Below are 25,743 nucleotides of genomic sequence, written 5' to 3' on the forward strand. Positions count from 1 at the left end.
AAAAAAAAAATATATATATATATATATATATATACACACACACACACACACAGTACGTACAAAAGACACTGGAAAGCTGTAAAACTGCACGTCAAATTATTCTTTCCCGGGCGCCTGGGTGGCTCAGTTGGTTAAGCGACTGCCTTCGGCTCAGGTCATGATCCTGGAGTCCCTGGATCGAGTCCCGCATCGGGCTCCTTGCTCGGCAGGGGTTCTGCTTCTCCCTCTGACCCTCCCCCCTCTCATGTGATCTCTCTCTCTCAAATAAATAAATAATCTTAAAAAAAAAATTATTCTTTCCTGTGGGATTATGGGTGATTTAAATGTTAATCCTTTCGCTTATTTTTTTTCTAACATGTTACTTTTGTGATTAAAAAAATTATATGTCTTATATGTCTAGAGGCTTCTGGGGTGCCGGTCATAATCTATTTCTTGACCTCGACTGGGTTTACACTGGCCTTTGTTTTAAATTTTTTGTTTTGTTTTGTTTTAAAGATCTTATTTATTTATTTCACAGAGAGAGATAGCGAGGGCAGGAACACAAGCAGGGGGAGTGGGAGAGGGAGAAGCAGGCTTCCCACTGAGCAGGGAGCCCGATGCGGGGCTCGATCCCAGAATGCTGGGATCATGACCCCAGCGGAAGGCAGACGCTTAACGACTGAGCCACCCAGGCACCCCTAAATTATTTGTTAAAAAAATAATTTGTTTAAAAATGTAAATCTGTTTAATAAACTTTCTTTTATAAAATGTGTGTTACATTTCACAATTTTGTGTTTAATAAACTGCACGTATTTCTTTTTCAAAATCTTATACGTAGTCCCAATATCTTACAGCGTTCCATAACTTCGGAGCAAAGTCGACACTTAACCGCAAACCCGCTTGCTTCACCCCCCTAGACGGCTTGGACTTCAAGCCCCAGCAAGCATTGCGGCCTGCACATCGGGAACTACGGGGTCCGAGACGGGGTTAGGGATGCACGGTCTTTTCCCTCCCAGAAGCCCGCGGGCTGCTAGGAACACCGTCCGTGTCATGGCCGCGGGAGCCGGGACGGCAAGCCCCGCTTCCGGCCCGGGCGTCGTACGTGACCCGGAGGCGTCACAGTCGAAGAAGCGGCCCGGCCGGGAAGGCGGGGAGGGCGCGCGGCGATCGGACGCGATGGCGGGAGGAGGCGGGAGCAGCGACGGCAGCGGGCGGGTGGCAGGCCGGCGGGCGTCCCGCAGCGGCGGGCGGGCTCGGCGGGGGCGCCAGGAGCCGGGGCTGGGGGGCGCCACGGAGCGGGGCGCGGGGGAGGCACGGCTGGAGGAGGCGGTCAACCGCTGGGTGCTCAAGTTCTACTTCCACGAGGCGCTGCGGGCCTTTCGGGGTAGCCGGTACGGGGACTTCAGGCAGATCCGGGACATCATGCAGGGTGAGGGCCGGACCTGGGGAAGGAGGCTGGATGGAGAAGGGGATCTGTGGGGCCCGGGGGTCGGCGCTGGGGGGATCGCCGAGCCAACGATGTCTTCTTTCCCAGCTTTGCTTGTCAGGCCCTTGGGGAAGGAGCATACCGTGTCCCGGCTGCTGCGGGTTATGCAGTGTTTGTCGCGCATCGAAGAAGGGGAAAATTTAGGTATGGCAGTTTCTGTGTTCTTCTCTGGGCTTATTTATGGTTACGTTGTTGTTTTCCAACTTATGTCCGGAACTGAAGGATTCGGGGTTAAGGTGCACTACTATGTTTCGATCACAGTGGTCTTTTTCCTTCTAGAATGAGTCTGTTCTTTGGGTCTAGTTAAGATTCTCTTGGCTACTTTTCTGTTTTTTTATTTCGTCCCACCTGTTCCTTGCTTGCCCCGACTTTGTTGCGATCTAGTGAGTTATGTTAAGAAGGCCAAATTTTCCCCCATAGTAGAATGTTTTTCAGGGTATAAGCACTTTTTTTCTTTTAATTGAACTTAAGAGCTGTTTAGCAAAACTGTCTTCAGTTTCTGGTCGCTTGTATCTGAGGAGGATGTGTGTATCCTGAAATTTGAGATGCAAATGCATGTGTTCAGTAAATGTTTACTTGTCTTTGAAGTTATTAAAAAATAGTCACTTCAAATTCACTGGTTTGAAGTTGAACTCCTAACATGTTTGTAAGCTTGTAGCCAGTATGTTAGAAAATTAAATGCAAATCTTTCTATATTTACATGTGTCTTTTCTGATAAATGTGTATTTTGGGGCATGTTTTTGCTCCTTATAAAAATAGCTTAAAGCGAAAACTGTGCTCTTTGTCCTAGACTGTTCCTTTGATATGGAGGCTGAGCTCACACCACTGGAATCAGCTATCAATGTGCTGGAGATGATTAAAACGGAATTTACACTGACAGAAGCAGTGGTCGAATCCAGTAGAAAACTGGTCAAGGAGGCTGTAAGGCTCTATTTTTATTTTCTTTTTTTTTTTGACAAAAATCAGATGTCTTTGAGGATAAAATGCTTATCTTTTCTGTGTGGGGATGGAGAGAGCAAGTGAGCACCCTCAAACATAGACACATACAGATGTTACATCTCTTCAAGTGACTTCTTCCTGGGCCAGGCTTGGAAAGTATTAATGGCAGGTATGCTGCTTTTGTGATTTTGGTAGTGTTCCTTGTGGCCTTGGCAGGAGAGGCCACAATACACAAGAATTGGGTTGGCATTGAAGACTGACATTTTGGAGGTTATTACACCATTCAGGAGCACTGTTAAAGGGCTAGAAGCAACTGGCCTAGGTTTTGGTCATCCTTGTTTATAATAAACCAAAGAGGATAGCTGGGGCCTTGGGAAATGTGGGACTGACTTTGAAGGGGAACATTCCCTTTGAACACAAAATTAAAGATGCTAGGATAATCAGCCCGTTAGAAAAACAGTAATGGTAGAAGGCTGGCACAGCCAGTGTTCTTGACAAGGAAAAAGCTACTGGAGTGTCTAGGAACTTGGGACTGTGTGTTATGGCTCAGGTAGCTTCAAGTAGTAGAACTTACTTTTATTTAAAAGATGACTGGCAACGGGAACCAGTCAGAAAAAGCTTTTTCTTTCTCAGTAACGAAGGCTGGGGGTGTGGAAGCAGATGTAGAGGTGGGGACTGAAGAACAACAGCTCAGCATTGCCTTGGTAGTGGAAAGTAAGGAAACTGGTAAGAAAAGAGCACCCCCTAAAAAGATGGTATCTGACATGGGGGTGGGAAGATAAAACTTTGCTTAGCAAGGAAGACTTTCTGTCCCTTAGCTGTGTGCTGGGTACTTAGGTACCCTGCTAAAAAAATAACTAGTGTGTGAGGTGCAGATATTTATTCAGTGAAGGACCTTGGGCAGGAACTACTTTCGGTCTGGGAAAGAGTGCTCAGGTAATCCAAATTCCAAAGAGGAATAATTCCAAGAATAGATTTTTAGTATAGGTAGGTCAGGTTTGTGTTGGAGGGAAAATGCCAGAAAAGATATTAGCAAAGGAGGAGAAATCCATGCCTCCTTTCAGAAGACCTAAGGATCTTTTGAATGGGAAGAAATGGCTCAGTTGGTGGAGCATGCGACTCTTGATCTCAGGGTTGTGAGTTCGAGGCCCACGTTGGGTGTAGAGATTACATAAAAATAAAATCTTGAAAAAAAAACTGGGCAGGAAAGAAATGGTACCATTTCAAAGTAATTCATGTAATTCCTTTTAAGTAGGTAGCTGATTCAGAAGTGCAACTCCTTCAGAACAGAAAAGCTATAGATTTGTCTCTGTCCCCTCTTCTGGAAGATTCTTGTGGACTTTCATCTGTATATTTGTTAATTTATTATTATTTATTACTTAAGTTTATTGGTCTCATTTCGGGGGCTTCCTTACGAAAAATCTGTTAGCGAAGTCTAAATTCTTTTAAAATAGTCAACCGTACTCTTAATGTTGACTCCCTTCTGCTTTTCCATTTTCCATCATGTACCAGATTTCTTGTTACACTTACCATATTACCGTTATTGCTGTGTACCAAATTACCCCCAAATCTAGCAGCTTAAAATAGGAAATATTGTCTCTCATTTTCTAAGAGTTCGGTTCAGCTGAGTGCTTCTGGCTTGAGGTCTCTGATGAGATTGTAGTCAAGCTGTCTGCTAGGGTTGCAATCATCTCAAGACTCAACTGGGGCTGAAGGATCTTTTCCCATGCTCACTCACATGGTCGTTAGCAGGACTCACTTTCCTTGCTGGCTGTTGGTTGGAGTCTTCAGCTCCTTGCTTCTCCACAGGGCTGCTCACAGTATGATAGCTTGCTTCCTCTAAAGTATGTGATCCAGGAGAACAAGAGCCCAAGACAAAAGCTGAAGTCTTTTATAATCTAATTTCAGAAGTACCATTACTTCTGCCATATGCTGTTGGTCACACAGACTGGACCAACTATGGATTAGTGTGTGGAATGGGACTATGCCGGGGGTGGGGATCATTGGGGACCATCTTAGAGGCTGGCTACTACAATTACCTTGAACTCTTAGTTATTAAATGATACCATATCACTTGCCTCATTTTATTATTTTTTAAAATCTTTCATTTAGAGTCATAGGATCTGTTAATGGTCATCTTCGGGAAAATACCATGGCTATTGAGGCTTTTCGATGCATTTTAAGCTTTGTAAAGTGTCACAGCAGTTCATTTAAAAGTCTATTAAGTTTTTGTTAAAGTTTATCAAATAAGTTACTCAGTTAGAACTTTTCATTATATGGTGTAGGGATTTCTGCAGGTCTTCACGACCCCTTCAGGAATCAAAACTATTTTCATAACAGTGCCAAATCATTAGTTGACTTTCAGTGCATTGACTTTGCACTAATGGTGCAAAAGCACTGATGGATAAAATTGCTGGTGCCTTAACATGACCCAGGAAGTAGTAACTTGTACTACTAGTCATTGTAGTCTTCACTGCCATATACTTGCAGTTAAAAAATAAATAAAAGCCAGTTTCAATTAAGAATGTCTTTGATAAAGCAGTAAAATTAATTTTATTAAATCTAGACCCTTGACAAAGTAGGAAGTTTGCCTAGAGCATTTCTGCCACATAACATGATGGTTGTCTTCAGGAAGGCACTCGTGTAATTGCTTGAGTTGCATGCTGCTCTAGATGCTTTTTTTAATGGAACACATTTCTTTACTTGGAAGAACTGAAAATTTTGGTTATTTAGGTGTGGGCATTTGGCAGTCATTTTCTTGCAAAAGAGCAATGGGAACTTGTCACTTCAAAGAAAACAGTTGGTAGTGATAAAACTCAAGCTATCAAGTAAAAATTCAAATTTTGGAAAACTTGTATTGATGTACCTGACAGCCTCCTAATCCTTATGCTTTTCTGATAAGATTGATGGTGGTTATTAACAACTGTGATTTAAAAAATATTTTTAATGAATATGTCAACATTTGGAAGATCTCTGTAACTCAGTAAATAAATATTTTCCAAATGGCCAGTGCATTAATTTACAAAATCATTCATGGGTAAAAGATCCATTTAAAATGCAAGATAGACTAAAGGATTTTAATGTACCAGATGATGAAAAGTTCACTTGCCCAAGTTTGCTGTAGAGTCAAAGAAGAATATCCACAATTTTCTGAAAGGTCTATTAAAATACTCCTCCCTTTTCCAACTTCTTATCTGTGTGAGGCTGGATTTTTTTTTAATATACTTTAACCACAACAACACATCACATCAGTATAAATGGAGAAGTAGATATGAGAATCCCAACTTTCTTCTATTAAGCCAGATATTATGGAGATTTGCAAAAATGTAAAACAAGGCCAGCCTTCTCATTAAACTTTTGTCTTAGAAAACATAGTAATTTTTCATAAAGTTATATTTACATTAACCTGCAATGGGTTTGTTATTTTTTAATGAATTAAGGAATTAATAAATATTTTAAATTTTTCTCAGTTTTATATTTCTAATATGGTGATATAATGCACATAAGCAAAAGCTCTTTGGGGTCCTCATTAACATTTAAAAGTATAAAGGAATCCTGAGACTAAAAAGATTGAGAACTGATCCTGTAAGCTGTTAATGATATGGAGGCCAAATTGATTTTCTCTTCATAACCAAAGATTCCTCAGTTAGGTTCCCATGGAGAACAGCAGAGAGTAAACATCCTCCCCTGCACCTTTGGTAACAGCATCTTTTCTTTTGGGGCCTTACCCCATTTTGGGGGGGTGGGTGCATAAAATACAGTCTCTAAGTGCCTTAATTCTTTTTTTTTTTTTTTAAGATTTTATTTATTCATTTGAGAGAGAGAGAATGAGAGAGAGAGAGCACATGAGAGGGGGGAGGGTCAGAAGGAGAAGCAGACCCCCTGCCGAGCAGGGAGCCCGATGATGCGGGACTCCAGGATCATGACCTGAGCCGAAGGCAGTCGCTCAACCAACTGAGCCACCCAGACACCCTAAGTGCCTTAATTCTTGAAATAAAAGGCTTTGTCAGAGTTCTTTGAGCATTCCTGCTTCCCATAACAGCCTGTTTTTTTTTTCTGAGTTTGCTTCCTTAGCCTTTCTTTCCTAATGTGAGTTTTGGTTTTCTTTTTCTATGTGCTTTCTGCTATTTCCTCCCAAGACACCTATCTCACCTCTAATGAAAATCTATGCTTTGAATTTCCTTTTTGTTTAAGTTAGCCAGAGACCACTGCTATTACTTACACCCTAATAACCCTAACAGCTGTATAAGAGAAGAAATTATACTTCTTTCTGAAAACTCTCAAGTGAAAAAAAAAACTTTCCAGGAAATCAAAAATAGTTTTAAAAGATAAGCTCATGGGGCGCCTGGGTAGCTCAGTCGTTAAGCACCTGCCTTCGGCTCAGGTCATGATCCCAGGGTCCTGGGATCGAGCCCCGCATCGGGCTCCCTGCTCTGCAGGAAGCCTGCTTCTCCCTCTCCCACTCCCCCTGCTTGTGGTCCTGCTCTCGCTATCTCTCTCTCTGTCAAATAAATAAAATCTTAAAAAAAAAAAAAAGATAAGCTCATAGTACAAACGTTGGAGACAGACTTTTAATTTAGAATTTGAATGCATTCACATTTCCTTTCTTATTTCACAAATTAAATGTAGTAGGACCTGGTTCTAATTCTGGAAAAGACAGAGTAAGCATATTCTCTTCTGTCCTTCTTAATGCAAGTATAAATCCTAGACAGAATGTGTGGAGCAGCTGTCTGAGGATTCATAAATGTAAATGGTAGTAAGCAGATGGGGAAGAAGACCAGAATTTGAAGATCCACCAAACTGGTGATGATTAGTATACCATTTTTTCCTTCTCTGGTATCATCTAGCCTGGACTTGAAGTCTCTTGAGAAACCTAGAAATGCACTCCAGGTGGGAACAGAAAGAACTCCAAGAAAGGCTTCCTCTGGCCTGAGGAGCAAGAAAGGGATGTCCTAAGAGTCAGGGAGGGTGGGAGAAATCCCAGAGTTTCTTTTCTCTCTGCTGTCTTGCCCTGGCACCCAGGCAATACTGCACTGGTAGCAGCAGTGGCCCAGTGACAGCAGGGCTGGCACTACAACTGAAGGAAGAGAACCCATTCCCTTTAGCAGTGGAGCTGTGACCCCCAGAACTTAGAGCAAATTCCACTGCTTTTTTGTTGTTGTTTTTTTACTGTCTATCCTGCTGCTTAGCCCTGGATGCAGATACAGTGTATGGCACAGCAGGGAAACTAGACCCCAGGAATGCAAGGCTGGTTTGAAATTTGAAAATCAATCATCGTCCTTCACTCTGTTAGTTTAAAGAAGAATGAAATATAACATCTATCAGTTGATGCAGAAAAGGCATTTAACAAAATTCAACATTAGTTCATGATAAAAACACTCAGCAAACTACGAATAGAAGAGAACTTAATCTGATAAAAGACATCTACAGAAAACTTATAGCTAACATCATACTTGATGGTGGAGGATAGAACCAAAAGGCAAGGATGTCCATTCTCACCACTTCCATTCCATATCATACTGGAAGACCTGGCTAGTGCAGTAAGTCAAGAAAAAGAAAAGGCAAGAGACTAGAGAGGAAGGGAAAAAAATGTCCCTATTTGCAGATGATATGACTGTCCATATGGAAAATCCCATGCATTATACTAAAAAATCTGTAAGTTTAGCAAGATTGAAGGATACAAAAATCAACATAGTTATTCATATTTCCAGTATATATTAGCAGTGAATGACTTGAAATGAAATTACCAAAACAGTGCCACTTACAATAGCCTGAAGAAAAAGAAATACTGAAAGTCTAGCAAAACATGTATAGTATCTGTATGTGGAAAAACACAAAATGCTGATGAGAGAAATCAAGACCTAATAAAATGGAAAGGTACACCATGTTCATGGACTGGAAGACAGTATAGTTAAGATGTCCGTTCTCTCCAGCTGATCTGTAGATTTAATATAATTCCAATCACAATCTCAACAGGATTTTCTATAGACACAGACTGATTGTAAAATACAAATGGTAAAGCAAAGGAACTAAAATAACCCAAACAATTTTGTAAAAGAACAAAGCTGAAGCACTCTCTACCCAATTTTAAGAATTACTATAAAGATACTCATGACCATAAATAAAGATTAACAGAACAAAAGACAGAGTCCAGAAATAGGCCTACACAAATATGACATTGATTTTTGACAAAAATGTGAAAGCAATGCAATGGAAAAGGCATTCAATAGAAAAAAGATAGTCTTCAACAAATGGTATTGAAACAGTTGGATGTCCATATGCAAAAACTGAACCTTGACCTCACAAAAACTCACAAAAATTAGTTCGAAATAGATCATAATCTAAATTTGAAATGTAAAGCTGTAAAGCTTAGAGAATAAGATGAAAGAAAAACTTTATGTTCTGGACTTAGGCAAAAAGTTCTTAGTTATGTATGACACTAAAAGCATGATCCATAAGAGGAAATTTTGATAAGAGGAAATAATGGTAAATTGGTCTTAACTAAAATTTAAAACTTTTTTTAAAAGATTTTTTATTTATTTATTTGACCGAGAGACCACGAGAGAGGGAACACAAACAGAGGGAGTGGGAGAGGGAGAAGCAGGCTTCCCACTGAGCAGGGAGCCCGATACCGGGCTCGATCCCAGGGCCCTGGAATCATGACCTGAGCCGAAGGCAGACACTTAAAATGACTGAGCCACCCAGGCACCCCCAAAATTTAAAACTTTTGTTCAGAAAGATACTGTTAAGAGAATAAAGACAAGCTATAAACTAGGAGGAAATATTTGCAAATCACATATCTGACAAAGAACTTGCGTCCAAAATATATAAAGAACTCTCAAAAGGAAATAGTGCTATTTAAAAAATGGGCAAAAGTCTCACCAAAGAGAATATACAAATGGCATATAAACACATGACAAGATGTTCAACATAATTTAGTCTATAGAGAAATACCAATTAAAGTCACAGTGACTACTAGGACAACCTATTAGAATGGCTAAACTTAAAAAAATACTGACACTAATGCATGCTAATGAGGATGTGGAGCAACTGGAACTCTCATACATTGCCAGTGGGAGTGCAAAATGGTATAGCCACGAAGGAAAACAGTTTAGCCATTTCTCATATAAGTTAAATATATTTCTTCCATATGACCCAGCAATCCCACTTGTGGGTATTTACCTTAGAGAAATATTATGTTCACCCCAAAACCTGTACACGAATGATTTAACGTCTATTCCTAATCACCAAAAATTGCAGACAACCCAGATACCATGCAGCGGGTCAATGGATAAAAGTAGCACAGTAGCCCCCCCACCCCACCCCACCCCACCCATAGTTTCACGCCATGGTTTCAGTTACCCACAGTCAACTGTGGTTGGGAAGCGGACGATCCTCCTCCTGACATATGGTCAGAAGGTAGAAGGTCAGGAGTAGCCTTGGGCTAAGTCTTAATATATATGTCATTCACCTCACTTCATCTCATCACATAGGCATCTTACCATCTCACATCACAAGAAGGGTGAGTACAGTACAATCAGATATTTTGAGAGACAGACCACATTCCCATAACTTTCATTACAGTATATTGTTACGTTTGTTCTGGTTTACTGTTAATCTACTGTGCCTAATTTATAAATTAAACCTTATCATAAGTCGGTATGTATAAGAAAGGGGAGTGGGAGGCATTACTATACATTCAAATAATGGAATACTGCTCAGCCATTAGAAAGAAAGAACTATAGATAATGCAACAACAAAGACGGATCTCAAAGGCATTTATACAGAAGGAAAGCGTCTCAGGGTTACATCCCCTAAAAAAATAAGCACTACATGCTGTAGGATTCCATTTATATGACATTCTTGAAGAGATGAAACAGTGAAAAGATAAGTGGTTGCCAAGGGTTGGGGTTGGGGGAGGGGTGACTACAGAAGGGTAGCACAAAGGGAGGTTTTTGTATCCTCATTGTGGCAGTTAATAGAAGTCAATACATCTATTAAAACTCAAGATACTACACCCCCCAAAAGTCCATTTTACTGTATGCAGGTTAAATAAAATTTAAAAACATAATAGGATATAAATTATTTTATACAGAGTAAAACCTTTGAATTCTTCAAGAAAGTTATTCTGCTGAAAATGATGTAAAAGTGAATGTGGTCATCTGACTATAAAATGAAAAGACCTACTTTGTACCTTCCCTGGGCAGCAGGAATTTATGGTTGTGCCTGCTATTCAAGAGTATTTGACACCAGTTTCCTTTGCATGCTGAGGACAGAATCACCAGAGATTAATACTGCATTCCCTTTGCTATTCCTCCTTCTTTTAGTCTGTATCTCCTTCAGTTCTTCCCTGAAATGAAGATTGAAAATATCTATGGACCAGTTTTCCTTCCCTGTTGTGTGTGTGTGTGTGTGTGGTGTTTCTTTTACCTTTCTTTGAGACAGGATTTAGGGTAGCTACTTCATCCTGTTAGATAACTCCAAGTGCTCCCAAGTTTTCCCTGGCTTTTCTAATTTTTTTAAAAAAAATGACACCTATATTTTAGGGGTGCCTGGGTGGCTCAGTTGGTTAAGCAACTGCCTTCGGCTCAGGTCACGATCCCAGGGTCCTGGTCCCGATCGGGCTCCTTGCTCAGCAGGGAGCCTGCTTCTCCCTCTCCCTCTCCCTTCTACTCTGCCTGCTTGTGCTCTCTGTCAAATAAATAAATAATCTTTAAAAAATTGAAAATGACACCTATATTTTTAAAATACCACTTAAAATTTTCGATCACTGTCATTTTCCCTCTCTATATATTTTCTTGGGGTTTCTTTACTAAAGGACTCTTTTTCTCATGAGACTTCTGCATCCTACCTGGAATTTTGCCCTCCTTGTGTGCTACCTGTGGATGCCCTGGGTTTGTTCATTTCAGTAATTCCCTGCACACTTGAACTCGAGTTGCCAGCTGGGGTTTAGGGTAGCGAGAGGCTGTGTTGGTTGTCCTACAGAAATGGCCTCAGGACTTTCCTGAATGGAACTAGCAGAACTCCGTGGTCAGCAAATGGCTTTTTTTTTCCCCCTCACAGTATATCCTCCCCGCTCTGTCCCTATCATTATATCAAAGATTTTGCATCCAAAAAGAACAGATCCAATTGTTCTGGGGACCTGGAATGACTCCTGTCCATTTTGCCTTTCCTTAGGAGGCCCTATTCAAATTGGGTAAATGGTCTGTAATCCAGAGGATCAGATTTTGCTTTATCAGCTATTTTTTAAAAATCCAGTGTAATGTTGAAAATCTACTCCCCTACACAATGAAAGAAGAGTGCTTACAGTTGTTCATAATGCCTGAGCAGTGATTGTTAGTTTTTAAGTACAGGAATTTGACAGAATGTGAAAAAGTTCTTGGGTATGTAAGACTCATTTTTACTTTTTAGTAGTTTATTTTAGTATCTGATATTCTGATTACACCTGTCATTATACAACAGTTAAAAAAAAAGGTGTTTTTTTTCCCCCCTTTTGTAGGCTGTCATTATTTGTATCAAAAACAAAGAATTTGAAAAGGCTTCAAAAATTTTGAAAAAACATATGTCCAAGGACCCCACAACTCAGGTAAATTTGATATATTTTTGCTCCCATAACTTAAATCCATTTCATTGTTTTTTGTGGGGAAACAGGGAAAGGGTTCTTTGTCAGGAATTTATCTAAATATTTGGCACCTTTAGCATGTTGTCTTCTATATCCAAGATAGCTTACTGTGAGATTGGCTTTTCATAATTTATTTTTCATTATACAAATTTACCTAAATTATTTTCTTGCCCATTTCTGTCGGGTTTGTGACAGAACTTTATTTAAGTGATCAGTACCAGATATTAAACTATCAAGTTCTGTAACACTTCTAACTTCATTTACATAAATGCTGATCCTGCAGAATTGAGAATCTGCCTTGGTGAGGACTTAATTCCTCTGTTTTCTGGTGTCAAAAGCTCTGTTGGGTGTCCTGCTCTTTTTTTTTTTTTTTTTATAAATCTGAGTTCTTGAAAAGGTAATACATGTACATAATAAAATTCAAAAGGTACAACAAAAGAGCTTAGCTCATCTCTTAAGTCAGCCACCTCATTCCTCTCTTCATAGGGAACCAGTTTTTTTCTTTATCCTTTGAGAGATATTCTGTGCAATTGCAAGCAAACAAATGTGCATGTGTGTATATATATACGTGTATATCCATTCTTCCTGCTCTTCCCATATGCACATGTGAGCATATTCTACACCCTAATTTGAGCATTTTGTAAATTGCTTTTTTCATTTAACATATCTTGAAGATTGTTGTGTATTACCACATAAGGAGCTGCTTCATCCTTTTTTTTTTCTTAAGTTTAAAAATCTTTATGTAAATGTATAAAGGTACTTTAGATCCTAAGCTTCATCTTTTTTTTTATAGCTACATAGTAACCCACTATGGCTGATCCATAATTTATTGACCTGTTCTTTGTGGTACGCTTGCATAAAGCTTCCCCTTCCTATATATATACACCAGTGATTGCCACTGACAGCATTGTGAAAGTTCTGATAGTGTTGTCTCAAATCACCATCACTGAATTTTTACTTGAGTTCTCCTTTCTTATGTCACAAATATCGGTCCTTTGTGTAGAAGCTGAGAAATGATCTCCTGAACATTATCCGTGAGAAGAACTTGGCCCACCCTGTTATCCAGAACTTTTCCTACGAGACCTTCCAGCAGAAGATGCTGCGCTTCCTGGAAAGTCACCTGGATGATGCAGAGCCCTTCCTCCTCACGGTGGGCCTTGGCCTTCTCTTCTCATAACCATGATGTGGCCTTGAGGATGTGCAGGCAATTAGAAAAGGACAGCTCTTTTTGGAAGTGAAAAGAGTAAATGTGTGTAAAAGACTTTGAATTATATGCACTGTCTTCCTTAATTAAATGCCTTAAATATACAGAAGCAGAGATCCTGACAGAGGCAAAATGGAACATACCTGGTTTCCCTCACCTCCCATTTATACCTTCTACATGTGATTAATCTGTGTGGCTAAAGTAGGGGCACACCTACAATTAGTGGTGGTTCCCAAAGGAGATGAAATTTGAGTTCCGTTTGGGAGGAAGAGTGGTTTGGTAGACATGGTGTAATGGGGTTGTTAGCAGGAAGAGGGAATAACTGGAGAAAAAAGGTGTGACTAGAAGTATGATAAGGGAAAAGAAGCCAAATGTAGACATTCTTTAATTGGATCAAAGTGATAAGCAGAAAGAATGGTAGCAGTGAGGCTCAGGACAGCGTGTGGAAGAATTAGAACACAGTCTGTTCTAGAGGGTGGGCTGTGATATTGGGTAACTGAGTGAGAAGTTTTGTTGTTGGTTATTTTGTTTGTTTGTTTTTAAATCACCAACATTTAGAGAGTGTTGAGAATATCTTAGTTTGGGGCGACTGGCTGGCTGAGTCAGTAGAGCATGCAACTCTTGATCTTGGGGTTGTGAGTTTGAGCCCCACACTGGGTGTAGAGATTACTTAAAAATATCTTAAAAAAAAAAAAAGAAAGAAAATATCTTCGTTCATAACAGTAGATCTGCCAAGCCCATATTAGGATAGTGTCATTGATCGTAGCAGTCATTTGACAGATGTCAAATTATCTGCAAAGCAGATAGTTTGGGATATTCAGGGTCCAAGTGTCAGGATACTTGAGCCTTGCCTACCGTCCTTTCTCTTATATTACAGATAACTGGAAAATAACCTGCCACTGTTTCTGTGAGGGGAGAGACCTCTGAGTTCTTAAGACATTACTTGTTACAGGCATACATATCTGAAACAGAATGATACTGGACTGATTAGAAATTTATAAAATTTTAGTCAAAGGGAGACAGATGAGCAGTTGGAGTCAGAGCAAGATTGGCCCACTCAGGACTTTATGTGGTATTAGTTAGGATTTTCAGTTACCAGGCACAACATATTTGTGGGAAAATAGTTACAAAAAATTTTAGACACAAACTAAAAGACACTAACATAAACATTAGTTATCTTAAGTTTGAAAAAAAAAAGTCTGACTTTTGTGCATGACTGCAAAGGTATATTTGGCATTCAGAAACTAGATTAGGGATGAGATTGGAAGAACAGCAAAGGAAGTACAAAGTAAAATTACACACTTATTTGTTGTCCAAAAGGTTAAAGAATTCTCGCAAGTATCAGGATGGTTAGCACCACTCAAATTGAATTCTCCTTTAGTATAGAAAACTGAGCTGTTTTTTGAAGAAGGAAAAAGCAAGACATTTGAAATAGTTCTTGTGAGATCTCTCCCTTTCTATGTCCTCCTCTAGTTTATGCCTAGATTGGATTTATAAGTGAACATGTTTGCATGTTGAGTATGTATGTGGTGAAAGAAGAGAATTAATGAAATTCTGTGGCTTCCTCTTCCTGATGACGTCCTTCTTTTCCCAGATGGCCAAGAAGGCTTTGAAATCTGAGACTGCTGCGTCAAGTACAGTGAAGGAAGATAAACAGCCAGCACCAGAGCCCGTGCAGAAGCCACTCAGAGAACCTGCAAGGTGAGAGCGATGCCCTTTTGCAATCTTGGGCGAAACACAAGGGTAGTCTGTTGGAAGCAGTCTGCTTAGAGCAGAATCAGTTCTTCCTGGTACTGAAATGTTACTGGGTTAGTTGTACCAGGCACTGTGGGAGTTACAGAGCATGCCCCGGGAAAATGAGAATATTGAAGACAGGATGTCATATCCCTGACAGAAGTTCCTGAGTGGCTATTCCTCAGAGGTTCTTTCCTTCTTTGTTCTCTTATCCTTGCCTTGCCCATATCTACACACCGCTTCCTTGTGAATACCTGATCTCTTAATGTAGTGTTCAGACTTGTGAATCAGATTCCCAAAACAAGTTTTTAAAGTCGGGATCAAAGTTCAGATGCCTTTGGGGGCCCAGTAGGAAATGTACAAGAGTGGGTGTAGGATAATACAGTTCAGAGCATGTGAGTGTGAACCAAAGAGGGCATGCTTTTCAGCTTTGTGTGATTGTTGCTATGTGGGAATGTCCAAGGATGCCCAAACTTTAGTTCAGATTTTTGTGTGAGACATCTAGGGTTTTTTGTTTTTGTGGGTTTTTTTGAGCTTTCCCAGTTTCTGAATGTTGGCAATTAGTCCAACTAAAAAAAAAAAAAAAAAAAAACCTTGCATAGGTTAGGCAACAAGACCTATCTACCAGATGGGTTTGGCTTGTAGGATGCCAGTCTGCCCTTTCCTAACAGTTTTTATTTAAAGTATACTAGTGGGGGGCGCCTGGGTGGCTCAGTTGGTTAAGCGACTGCCTTCGGCTCAGGTCATGATTCTGGAGTCCTGGGATCGAGTCCCGCCATTGGGCTCCCTGTGCAGCAGGGAGTCTGCTTCTCCCTCTGACCCTCCCCGCTCTCATGTGCTCTCTCCCTCTCAAATAAAATCTTTAAAAAATAAAATAAATAAATAAATAAATAAAGTATACTAGTGGGGCACCTGGGTGGCTCAGTTGTTAAGCGTCTGCCTTCGGCTCAGGTCATGATCCCAGGGTCCTGGGATCGAGCCCCGCATCGGGCTCCCTGCTCTGGGGGAAGCCTGCTTCTCCTTCTCCCACTCCCCCTGCTTGTGTTCCCTCTCTCGCTGTGCCTCTGTCTCTATCTGCCAAATAAATAAACATCTTTAAAAAAAATAATAAAGTATACTAGTTATTCCAAATGATAGATGAACTTGCCTTTATTATGAAAAGGCAGTTTCTCATTGTTCTAAGACTGTGTGGCACACTTCTAACTTGGAGAATTCTCAAAAGTCCCATTTAGAAGTGTACTGTAGGAGGAAGGGGGCAGAATGGAGACCAGTCTTTTCCTTCTCTCACAGGAGGGTTGGACTGGACAGCAAGGTGAGACTGCTAGATTGTCGGTTGGTTGCCCAGGCTGACCTGTAGCTGTTAGGCACTATACAGAGTTCTTACGTAGTGGAGAGCAGTGTTTTACTGTGCTTTAGTTCATGCAGACAAAAGGGGTTAGCGCACTGGCTAAAAAGGTCTCTTGGAGGGGGAGTGTCATTGGTTCTAGTCCTTTAAAGTTCTTACTTGGAGCTTAAACTCCAGAGTTCAACTTACATATTTAAAGCTTCTACTTACGCTTATAAATGGAGCTTTATAAAGTTGTTCTGAGCAGTTTTTTTTTTTTTAATTTTTTAAAGATTTTGTTTATTTGTGAGAGAGAGAGCACAAGCAGGGGTTGCTGCAGGCAGAGGGAGAGGGAGAAGCAGGCTCCCCACTGAGCATGTAGCCTGATGCAGGGCTCGATCCCAGGACCCTGAGATCATGACCCGAGGTGAAGTAAGACGCTCAACTGACTGAGCCACCCAAGCACCCCTCTTTTATTTTTTTTAAATGAAGAGTCCTCAACTCGAAGAGTCCTCTCTCTCATTTGAAGCTTCACACTTCAGAAAAGTTGTGGCTCTTTGGATGAGCATTAGTAATGGTGAGATTGATCTTTGTATATTTGCTTTATATATAGGCAGTTACGGAGTACTCCAACCACCATTGGAATTATGACCTTGAAAGCAGCTTTCAAGACCCTGTCCAGTGCACAAGATTCTGAGGCAGCCTTCTCAAAACTGGACCAGAAAGATCTGGTACTTCCTAATCAAGTGTCCCTGCCATCACCAGCCCTCAAAAACAAGAGACCAAGAAAAGATGAAAATGAAAGTTCAGCCCCTCCTGAGGGTGAGGGTGGCTCTGAACTGCAGCCCAAGAACAAGCGCATGACAATAAGCAGATTGGTTTTGGAGGAGGACAGCCAGAGTACTGAGCCGAGCACAGGTCTCGACTCCTCCCAGGAGGTCGTCCCAGCATCACCATCCAAGCCCACCGTTCTCAACCAGCCCCACCCTGGGGAGAAGAATCCCAAGTATGAAGACCTTCTTTGTAGCAGTTTTGGGGCTGGTTGGTGGTCCTGGTTGGGCCTGGTATTGCTTCCATGAATGAAGTAACTTTCAGCTAAGTTATTCACCACCAAGGCTTGCTCAAACTGCTAGAATGTGACTTGGGAGTGGGGAGTGACAACATAGCCATCCCTGGCAGTTCTGAAGCCCCACCTGTGGGCTTCCAGGCATTGCTCTAGGCGTGAGTGAGGATGGAAGGGTTTCAGAGCCTCCTACTCATTGCTGCTTTCATTTTTAGTAAACTTCTGAGTGCCCTGACTACTAAATATCAGTCTTCTTTGTTAAAAGAAATTTGTTTGAGTTGGGCTACTTTAGACTTTGATCTTAAAAAAGGTTTATGAATATTTATAGTTTTGCACCTTCTAAGAGCAATTAAGACTTGGCAAATTGAGTAAATATCTACTAGTCTCTCACATTCTGCTAGGTTCTATGGAGCAGTGGTTAGAATGCTTTTATTTTGCTCCCCATCATGACCCCCAGCCTGGATTTCAAGTTTTGCTACCCTTTGTGCCCTCTTGTGGATCCTTCCTCCAAGCAAACTGGTTTGCTTGTTCTCTCTGGAACACACTCTGTTTTTGCTACTGTACTCTTCTTGCTTCCTGTCATTCCCCACAGTTGGACTATCATTCCTCCATCATTGCTTGTGAGAATCCCATCCATCCTTCAAAGGGAAGAGATGCTGATATTGACTAAGTACTTTCCATGGGCCAAGCACTTCTCACATATTATTTTACTGAATCTCTAGAATCCTCATTCTGTGAATGATATATTAGCCCCATTTTAGAAGGTTTAGGAAAAGTTATTAACTTGCCTGAAGTCACAAACCTGAAAAGTGGCAAAGTTGGGCTTTGGGATTTTTTTTTTAAAGTAGGCTCCACACCCAGTGTGGAGCCCAGTGAGGGACCTGAACTCAGATCTTGACTCAAAGTCCATGGCCTATACAACACATACACCAAGCTGCCTCTTAAAATTCTGCCTCCTCCATGAATCTACCCTGGTCACCCTGCTGTTAGTGATCACCTTGCTGGTCTCCCAAGGCCATTGCCATCTCTACCACTGCTCTGTTGTAGCTGTGTGGGGACCTATGCTCTGACATGCACGTGCTAGATGCCCAGAGAGGCTGTGACATCTAAATGATTAATACTCAGGCATAAATCTTCACTATATGTACCACTACCTGCATCTGGAAGTGAGTGAGTCATTGGCCGGGCAAGCAAATGGCGCTCAACACATTTTATTCTCCTTTGATACATGATCTCCTTTATTCCTTGCAATAGTCCTATGAAGTATAGCTATTATTCCCATGAACAGATAAGGAAACTATAGAGAGTATATGGTTACAGTGGTTTTATAAATGGGAGGATTTGTGAAGGTTTAGACCTTTCCACCTCTCTCATGTGTCAAGGGCATGAAGTATGATGGGTACTCTCTAAAGCAGAGGTTGGCAAACTACAGCCCCTGGGCCAAATCTACCTGGTACCTATTTTTGTAAATAAAGTTTTATTGGAACTCAGCCACGAACATTATATATGTATTGTTTGTGGCTGCTTTTGATGCTACACTGAGTTGAGTAATTGGAACAGAGCCAGTAAGGCCTACAAATCTGAAGATATTATCTGTACCTTTATAGGAACAGCCTGGTTGTAAAGGAATTGTGTGAGTTACCCGGGAGCTCCAGGAAGAAGAGCTGAATCTGCTCAGCAAAGTTGTGGGTAGATCAAGCCTTGCAGAGGAGCAAATGTTGAGCTGACCTTGAGGGAAGAGTAGCAAGTCATCAAGCATATTGTGGAGTGGGGGTTCTAGGCAGCAGAAACCCCTTGTATAAAGTCATGAGAAAGCCTGGTATGCTCCAGAAAATGTCATGTACTCTGTATGGCAGAAGAATATAATGCACAGAGAGGATGAAGGGAGAAATGTCTGGATGGGTAGATGGGCCAAGGTCTTGAGTTCCTATTGTATTCTATCAGGCAGAGGTTCTTAAGCTGGGTTTCGCATCACAGTTACCTGTGGAATGTTTAATAAAATACACAATCCCAGGCTCCTGAGTACTGAATTAGAAGGGGCAGAGGATGGGTCTGTAATCTTCTTTTCTAACTGTGCCCCCAGATAATTCTAATACAGCTAATCTGAGGGCCTGATGAGCTACCATTGATGGCTTTTGAACCACCACTGAGGCAAAGGAGACAAGATGGGTGGCTGGAGACTGCTACGGGATGAGTAGTTAGGACCTGGAGGAAGCTGGGCTGGTGGAATTGAAGGCAGGATGAGGGTGTATCACCTGGAGGGCAGGGTCACAACTACTAGATTTTTATATGTTCTATGGCACTTGGCAAGGACAAGTGCTGATTAGATATTTATTGACCAAATAATTCTTGGTTTTTGCAATTTAAAGGGTCATACCCAAAACTTCTATAAAAGGCCAGCAAAGGGTTAACATTTTAGGCTTTCTGGACACTTGTGTCTCTGTTGTTTATTTTTTGTTTTGTTTTGTTTTGTTTTACAACTCTTTGAAAATGTAAAAGCCATTCTTAGCTCAAAGGTTGTACAAAAACCAGCCACAAGCTGTAGTTTGCCGACCCCTTGAGACCAGGCCCCTCTAGCCCATTCATTGCTCATCAAGGTCTAACTTTACAAATAGGAGCTTAAGGACCAGGAAGTGACCTGACTTGCCCAGGACCGCAGAGCCATCAAAAAGTGAGATGAGGACCCAGATCTCAGCCTCTTCTACAATAGAAGTTAGGCAGTACCAAACATTTGTACACAAAGTAAGTGCTGAGTTCAAAGGAAGAGCAGGAGGTTACCAAAATGATCTGTGCAGATTGTCTGCAGGAAGAATGAGCAGATAACGCAGGTGGAAATGACAGATCCAGAGGTTAAAATCAGTTTTATCCCAGCATGGGGATAAGCAGGTAGAAAATTGAAACTATAATCCTGACTTATTTATAAATAGTAATTAACACAGTTAATATCCCGAAAAGGAAAAAACCTCATGTAATCTTTTCACTTGTCTCAAGCAAATTATTCTCAGAAATAACATTTTGGGGGATATGAACCAATTCAAACATAATGAAAAGTAGATGGTTCACCATTTGTCTCAGCCATGTAAGTAATTTCATAGAAAACTCATGGAACTCAAATTTTTTTCAAGTCTGTACTTCTTAAACAAACTGCTTTCATTACTCATTTGCAAAATACCTAGCCAGCCCTAAAAATAAACCTCTGGTCATAGTGGGGGAAGGAGACTGAGGTTTGTCTCTACTCTCTTGATCAAGTGTTACAGGATTTGATCTATATAACTTCTTCAAATTTAATTCAGATACTTCTCATGTTGCTTTGTAATAGATGTTACAGTTCTGAGGTCAGATTTGTGCTGTGTTCTGTTCCCAGGGCAATTGTACTATTAATCAGGTAAACACGGTTACAGTTGATTAGAAAAGACTGACTACAGTTTTCATTAATTCAATAACTTGGGTTTGGGATTATTTTTTAGTTTTGGCATTTTTGGTTATACTCAAGTACTTAACATTTCATGTGCACAGAAAGGATTCTTACTTGCTTACTACTCTAATCTTCAATGGTGTAATTTATTTGCAGCTCTTTGATAATCCTGTTTTTACTTCAGCACGTTTTTCCAGCTGCTGTTAGGGTATGTGTTACTGTGCTAGGTGTTTGGGATGGACAGATGAAGATACAGCCCTTGCCTGCAACGTGCTTATGATTAGGGTGTATGTTATGAAATGGCTGTTTTAATAAAGTGGAAGCACAACCACAAGGGCAGAGGAGTGGGGTTTTTGTGTGTGTGTTGGGGGCCTAGATTTAGGGCAGGCTTCATTGGGAATGATGGTCTTAAAAAATGGGTAGAATTTTACTTGGCAGGGAAAGGAATCCTAAGCAGAGGGAACTGTAGAGAGGAAAGTATAGAGCTTATAGAAGGAAAAGAGGAGCAGAAGGCGTGGCTCTGCTGTTTGTGCTGATGCGGTTGTGGGGGCAGGGTTGGAGAGAGGAGGCTTTGGTAGCAAGAAACTGGCTGGAGCCAGAGTGGATGATCTTGACTGATCCTCCATACAGGCTTCATTGTTGAGGCAGTGAGAAGTGATCATGGAACAGAGAAAGGATGAGGTAATTTTAGACTGATGTTGAGGTGGTTTTGGAAGGGGAAGGGGCTAGGGACAGAGACTCCAGTTAAGAGACCAGTGTAAGGTACCATGTGCTTGGACAAGAGCGCAGTCCAGAGATAGGACTGGGCATGTCTTTGAAGGACTGGGAGCAGTTTGCTCATTTGAGGTTAGAAGAATGCTGAGACCTTCAAAATCAGAGTCAAAACCAACCAAACAAAACCAGGAAAATGAGCAGATTTTGAAGGGGTTAGTGGTGTATTCACTGCTCAGTTTGAGGGATGATCCTGCAGCCTGCGGGAGGATGACATGGAGATGCCTAGCCAGGTCAGCATTTGGGAGTTGTGTGTTAAGTGAATCTCAACTGTGGTCACAGCAGAACAGGGAGGAGTATAGGCTGTGAGAGAGCCAAGGACAGAATATGGGATGACCCCAATGATCTGTTTTACATCTTGTCCTCTTGTTGATCTCCCCTCAGAGTACCCAAAGGCAAGTGGAACAGCTCTAATGGGGTTGAAGAAAAAGAGACATGGGTGGAAGAGGATGAACTGTTTCAAGTTCAGGGTAAGCTAGGACATTCTCCTCAGTCCTTGATATTAGCTGAATGATAGATGCATGATAGATGCGTGTTACTATCACATTAATGTTATAAAAACTGCTTGTCTCCAAACTAGAAGAAGTCCAGTAAGTTCCTTACTGTGATTCATGAGCAGTCAGTTTTATGTCCTTTCCCATTAAACAATGGAGACTGTCAAAGCAGCACTTTATATTTAAAGAGAATGCCTGGTTTTGTTTTAATAAATCCTATATCTAATTGTAGCTGATGATCTTCCTAAAGTCTTTTAATTAAAAAAGATAGATGTGGTCATTCCTTGCATTTCCTGTTTAAGTAAAAAATCTCTTACCAGTTTCAATATATAATTTTTTTTCTAAAATAGGAAACTTTAATTTTCCATAATTCATACTAAAGTTCATAGCATTTGCAGTAGAATCTCTCCCACCACATACTTTGCATTCTAATGGAAATATCATAATCTTGGAGATTCTAAAGACTTTGGTAACACAGCAACAGTAAACCTCTGCCAGCCCCAAAGGTTTTGTCCTTAAAAAGTACCTTCATTGGCACAAACATAGTTGGCAAGATCAAGATCACACAGGAAATGGGGGAAGTAACAGAAAATCAATAAAAGTGGCATAAAATATTTAAAAACAACAGGATATAAAAGTTCTAGAGAACATCCATATCCAGTGCAGTCCAGATTTGTCAACTTTAAAATCTGCTTCCACTATAGTATGAAATACTTCATAATTTAAAACTAAATAATCTGCTCCTCTAAGTATCCCTTTTCCTGAGCCACCTTCATTGTTTAGGAAGCACTGCTAGGACAATAGCATCTGCTGAAGCAGACATTCAGCAAATCATGTTTATGCAACTTTGCCTTTTCTTGCAGTTTTTTAATGGCTCTTGTTGGCTTCCAGTGGCATGTTTTTTATACTAGTAGACCTTTCTGTAGTCCTCTGGCCTTTAAAAAAATTATCTTGGTGCGTTTTTTTGAGGCCTCATGTCTTTCCATATGGTGAGAGGGTGGAGCTTGAGCAGATCTCCTACGGTCTCTCTGAGTGGGGAGCAAGAACTCTCCTGTTCTTTTGCTTAAGGAGCTGAACCACATATTATTTACGTAAAATGATCAGGGATTTGAAAATTCTGGCATAAAACAGTAAAATTGTGTTATTTCAAAGCAGTGGTTAGCAGGGGGTTACAAAGCAGAAATTATACACACACACACATACACACAAGTATATAATACAGTCGACCTGTAAACAACACAGGTTGGAAATGTACAGGTCCACTTACACACATTTTTAAAAATGCAATATAATACTGTAAATATATTCTTATGATTTTTTTTATGATTTCCTTAATAACCTTTTCTCTAGCTCACTTTATTGTGAGAATATAGTATATGATACATTTAACATGCAAAATATGTGTTAATTGACTATTTATGTTATTGGTAATGTTTCTGGTGAACAGTAGGCTATTATTAAGTTTTTGGGGAGTCAGCATGGATTTTTGACTATATGGGGAGTTGGTGCCCCTAAACCCTGCATTCTTTAAGGATCACCTGTAGATGTGTATATATTAGGGTTTTAAATACCACAGTCCCTCAGTAGTTTTAAAAAATCATGTAGGTTTTACTAAAGAGCCTGAAATCCATCACTAACCAATATTTATTGAATGTCTGTATGTAAAATATTTGCTTTGTACAGATTCTCATTGGCTGAAATGATTGATATCTTCCAAACAAAGGACAAAAACAAATTACTCTTCAGTGATATCCTTCTTCTCTCAATGTTGAGAAATTTCAGTCAAGTTTTCCCCTTAGGAACATTCTATGTCTTTTTCTTGTGGTTTGTGCAGAGAAAGGTCAACTCTGAAATGAGTCTACTTTTAATGTTTTCCAGCAGCACCAGATGAAGAGAGTACAACCAGTATAACAAAAAAGCAGGTAATTTAAAATTACTTTTTTTTTTTTTTTTACCTTTTCTGGTAATGTGGGTAGAACAGAGGTAAAATAAGCACATCTCCTAGCATAGGCTACCCATGTACCTGTAAAAAGGTATTTTGCAATTTTCAGATAATCCAAACGGAGTTAAAGTAATAGTTATTTTCTGGAAGAAAAATCTGGAACAGAAACCTGACACATTCTCCTGACCATGAACAACATAACGTTTGAAGTTTTGAATGCAGAAGTGATTAGGATGAAATAGGAGGACATTGAAAATTATTAAATGTCTAAATCCACAGTGTTAACTTATCTCTATCGTGTTTTGTTTTTTTTTTTCTATCGTGTTTTAAAAATATAAACCCTTCTTTTGGGTTTAGATTCTTGTCCTAGGATTCTTGAGTTTACCTCTTAACTGTATGAAAATGTGAATAAGTGGAGAGACAGGTTGTGATAAATATTTTGGTCTTCTTTTGCAGAAGTGGACTCTAGAAGAAAGCGAGTGGGTCAAGGCTGGAGTGCAGAAATACGGGGAAGGAAACTGGGCTGCCATTTCCAAAAATTACCCATTTGTTAACCGAACAGCTGTGATGATTAAGGATCGCTGGCGGACCATGAAAAGACTTGGCATGAACTGAAACAACAGGCTTTCATTTCCACAGAATTCACAGGAGCATGGTTCCTAATAATAGCCCCTGATAGTCTGTTGTTTCTTTCAGAAGCTGGGCTGGAATGAGAATTTTGGGCATCCTCCTCCGACATGGGGGAGGTCGCAGTTCTACTTCATCAATGTTGGAGATCATGGAGCTGAGAAACAAAGCCAAGTCCACCCCGTGTCCTTGGCAGAGATGACAGGCACATAGCTTGTACAGTGCCAGAATATCATTAGTATTTCCCTTCTTTAGTGGTTTGCTTGAATTTAAATCCCTGGTAATCAGTAGAACCTTCTCCTAGGAAATGGTGGAGTCTGTCAGGAGCCACTTATGACTTTGACCTGTTAAAACCAGCAACATGAGCATTATTTGGAGTGAACTTGTTCCAGGTAAAGCTTTGGCCTTCTGATGCAAATGCAAAGGAACTTCATCTGTCATGAACCCAGGCTAATGAGAGCCCAGGCCTGGTGGAGTCAGAGTCTCTTAAAAACTCTTCAGCCAGTTGTAACATCAACATCTAGACCTGACAGCCTTGGCATTTGCTCTTAATATTTGCTGGGCTACGTAGGCAGGTTTAACCTCCACCTCTCCTGTGGTTGAACCAGTGTGTTTTTTTGTAAAACGGTGATTGTAGATAAGCTTAGCCTTTTCCTCCATCCCCTCTGCTCAGTTCCCTTCCTTATGCTGGACTTTTAAAGCTTAAAAAATCCTGACTGAATATAAATGCTTAATTCCATTCTTTGTGAAATGGTTGCTTCCGCCTGATACCCTTATTGTGCTGTGTTAGTGTCTTGCTCTAAAAGTCAACATTCCCTTCTCCTTTTGTACCGTGTTGTGCTTGCTGTCTCTCTCGGACATCCTTAAAGACTGTCTTTTTGGCACACACACACACAAAAAATCAGTAAAGTGTTTTCTGTAATCTTTTTTTAAAATATGAGAACTAATTATTGTCCATAACTTGTAGCATTCTTCATTAAAGTCTTGCTTCTCTCAAATGTTAAGTAGCTATTTAATTCCAGCACAGCATGTATGAGCAGTTGGAGGTAGCAAAATGTTGAACAAGCTTTGCTGAACCATGCTGACTATGTTAAGACGCTGATGTCAGACTGTATTGGATGTTTTAATCCTTGAAAGCCATGT

The 25,743-nt window shown here is 40.5% G+C and overlaps 2 protein-coding genes across 4 annotated transcripts in view; one reads left to right on the forward strand and one right to left on the reverse strand.

Moving 5' to 3' along the window:
• NIP7 (nucleolar pre-rRNA processing protein NIP7) overlaps nucleotides 1–25,743 on the reverse strand; it is a 94,384-nt gene that overhangs the window by 58,280 nt on the left and 10,361 nt on the right. The window lies entirely within an intron of this gene.
• On the forward strand, nucleotides 1,015–25,590 carry TERF2 (telomeric repeat binding factor 2). The gene is made up of 10 exons (XM_035024883.1): nucleotides 1,015–1,408; nucleotides 1,514–1,609; nucleotides 2,256–2,386; nucleotides 11,904–11,990; nucleotides 13,030–13,176; nucleotides 14,825–14,931; nucleotides 16,902–17,294; nucleotides 21,922–22,007; nucleotides 23,910–23,953; nucleotides 24,430–25,590. The coding sequence occupies exons 1-10, from the start codon at nucleotides 1,030–1,032 to the stop codon at nucleotides 24,586–24,588; spliced, it is 1,629 nt and encodes a 542-aa protein (XP_034880774.1). The 5' UTR covers nucleotides 1,015–1,029; the 3' UTR covers nucleotides 24,589–25,590.

The sequence above is a fragment of the Mirounga leonina genome, unplaced genomic scaffold, assembly GCF_011800145.1.
Source record: "Mirounga leonina isolate KUSES-001 unplaced genomic scaffold, KU_Mleo_1.0 Mir_180, whole genome shotgun sequence".
In the NCBI taxonomy this organism is placed as follows: domain Eukaryota; kingdom Metazoa; phylum Chordata; class Mammalia; order Carnivora; family Phocidae; genus Mirounga; species Mirounga leonina.

What these genes read in the sequence shown, in the direction of transcription:
- TERF2 (XM_035024883.1), top strand. Translation starts at nt 1,030, where the DNA reads ATGGCCGCGGGAGCCGGGACGGCAAGCCCCGCTTCCGGCCCGGGCGTC. An exon ending in GATCCGGGACATCATGCAGG is followed by an intron (nt 1,409 to 1,513) that starts GTGAGGGCCGGA and finishes CTTCTTTCCCAG; the next exon opens with CTTTGCTTGTCAGGCCCTTG. An exon ending in CCAGTATAACAAAAAAGCAG is followed by an intron (nt 23,954 to 24,429) that starts GTAATTTAAAAT and finishes CTTCTTTTGCAG; the next exon opens with AAGTGGACTCTAGAAGAAAG.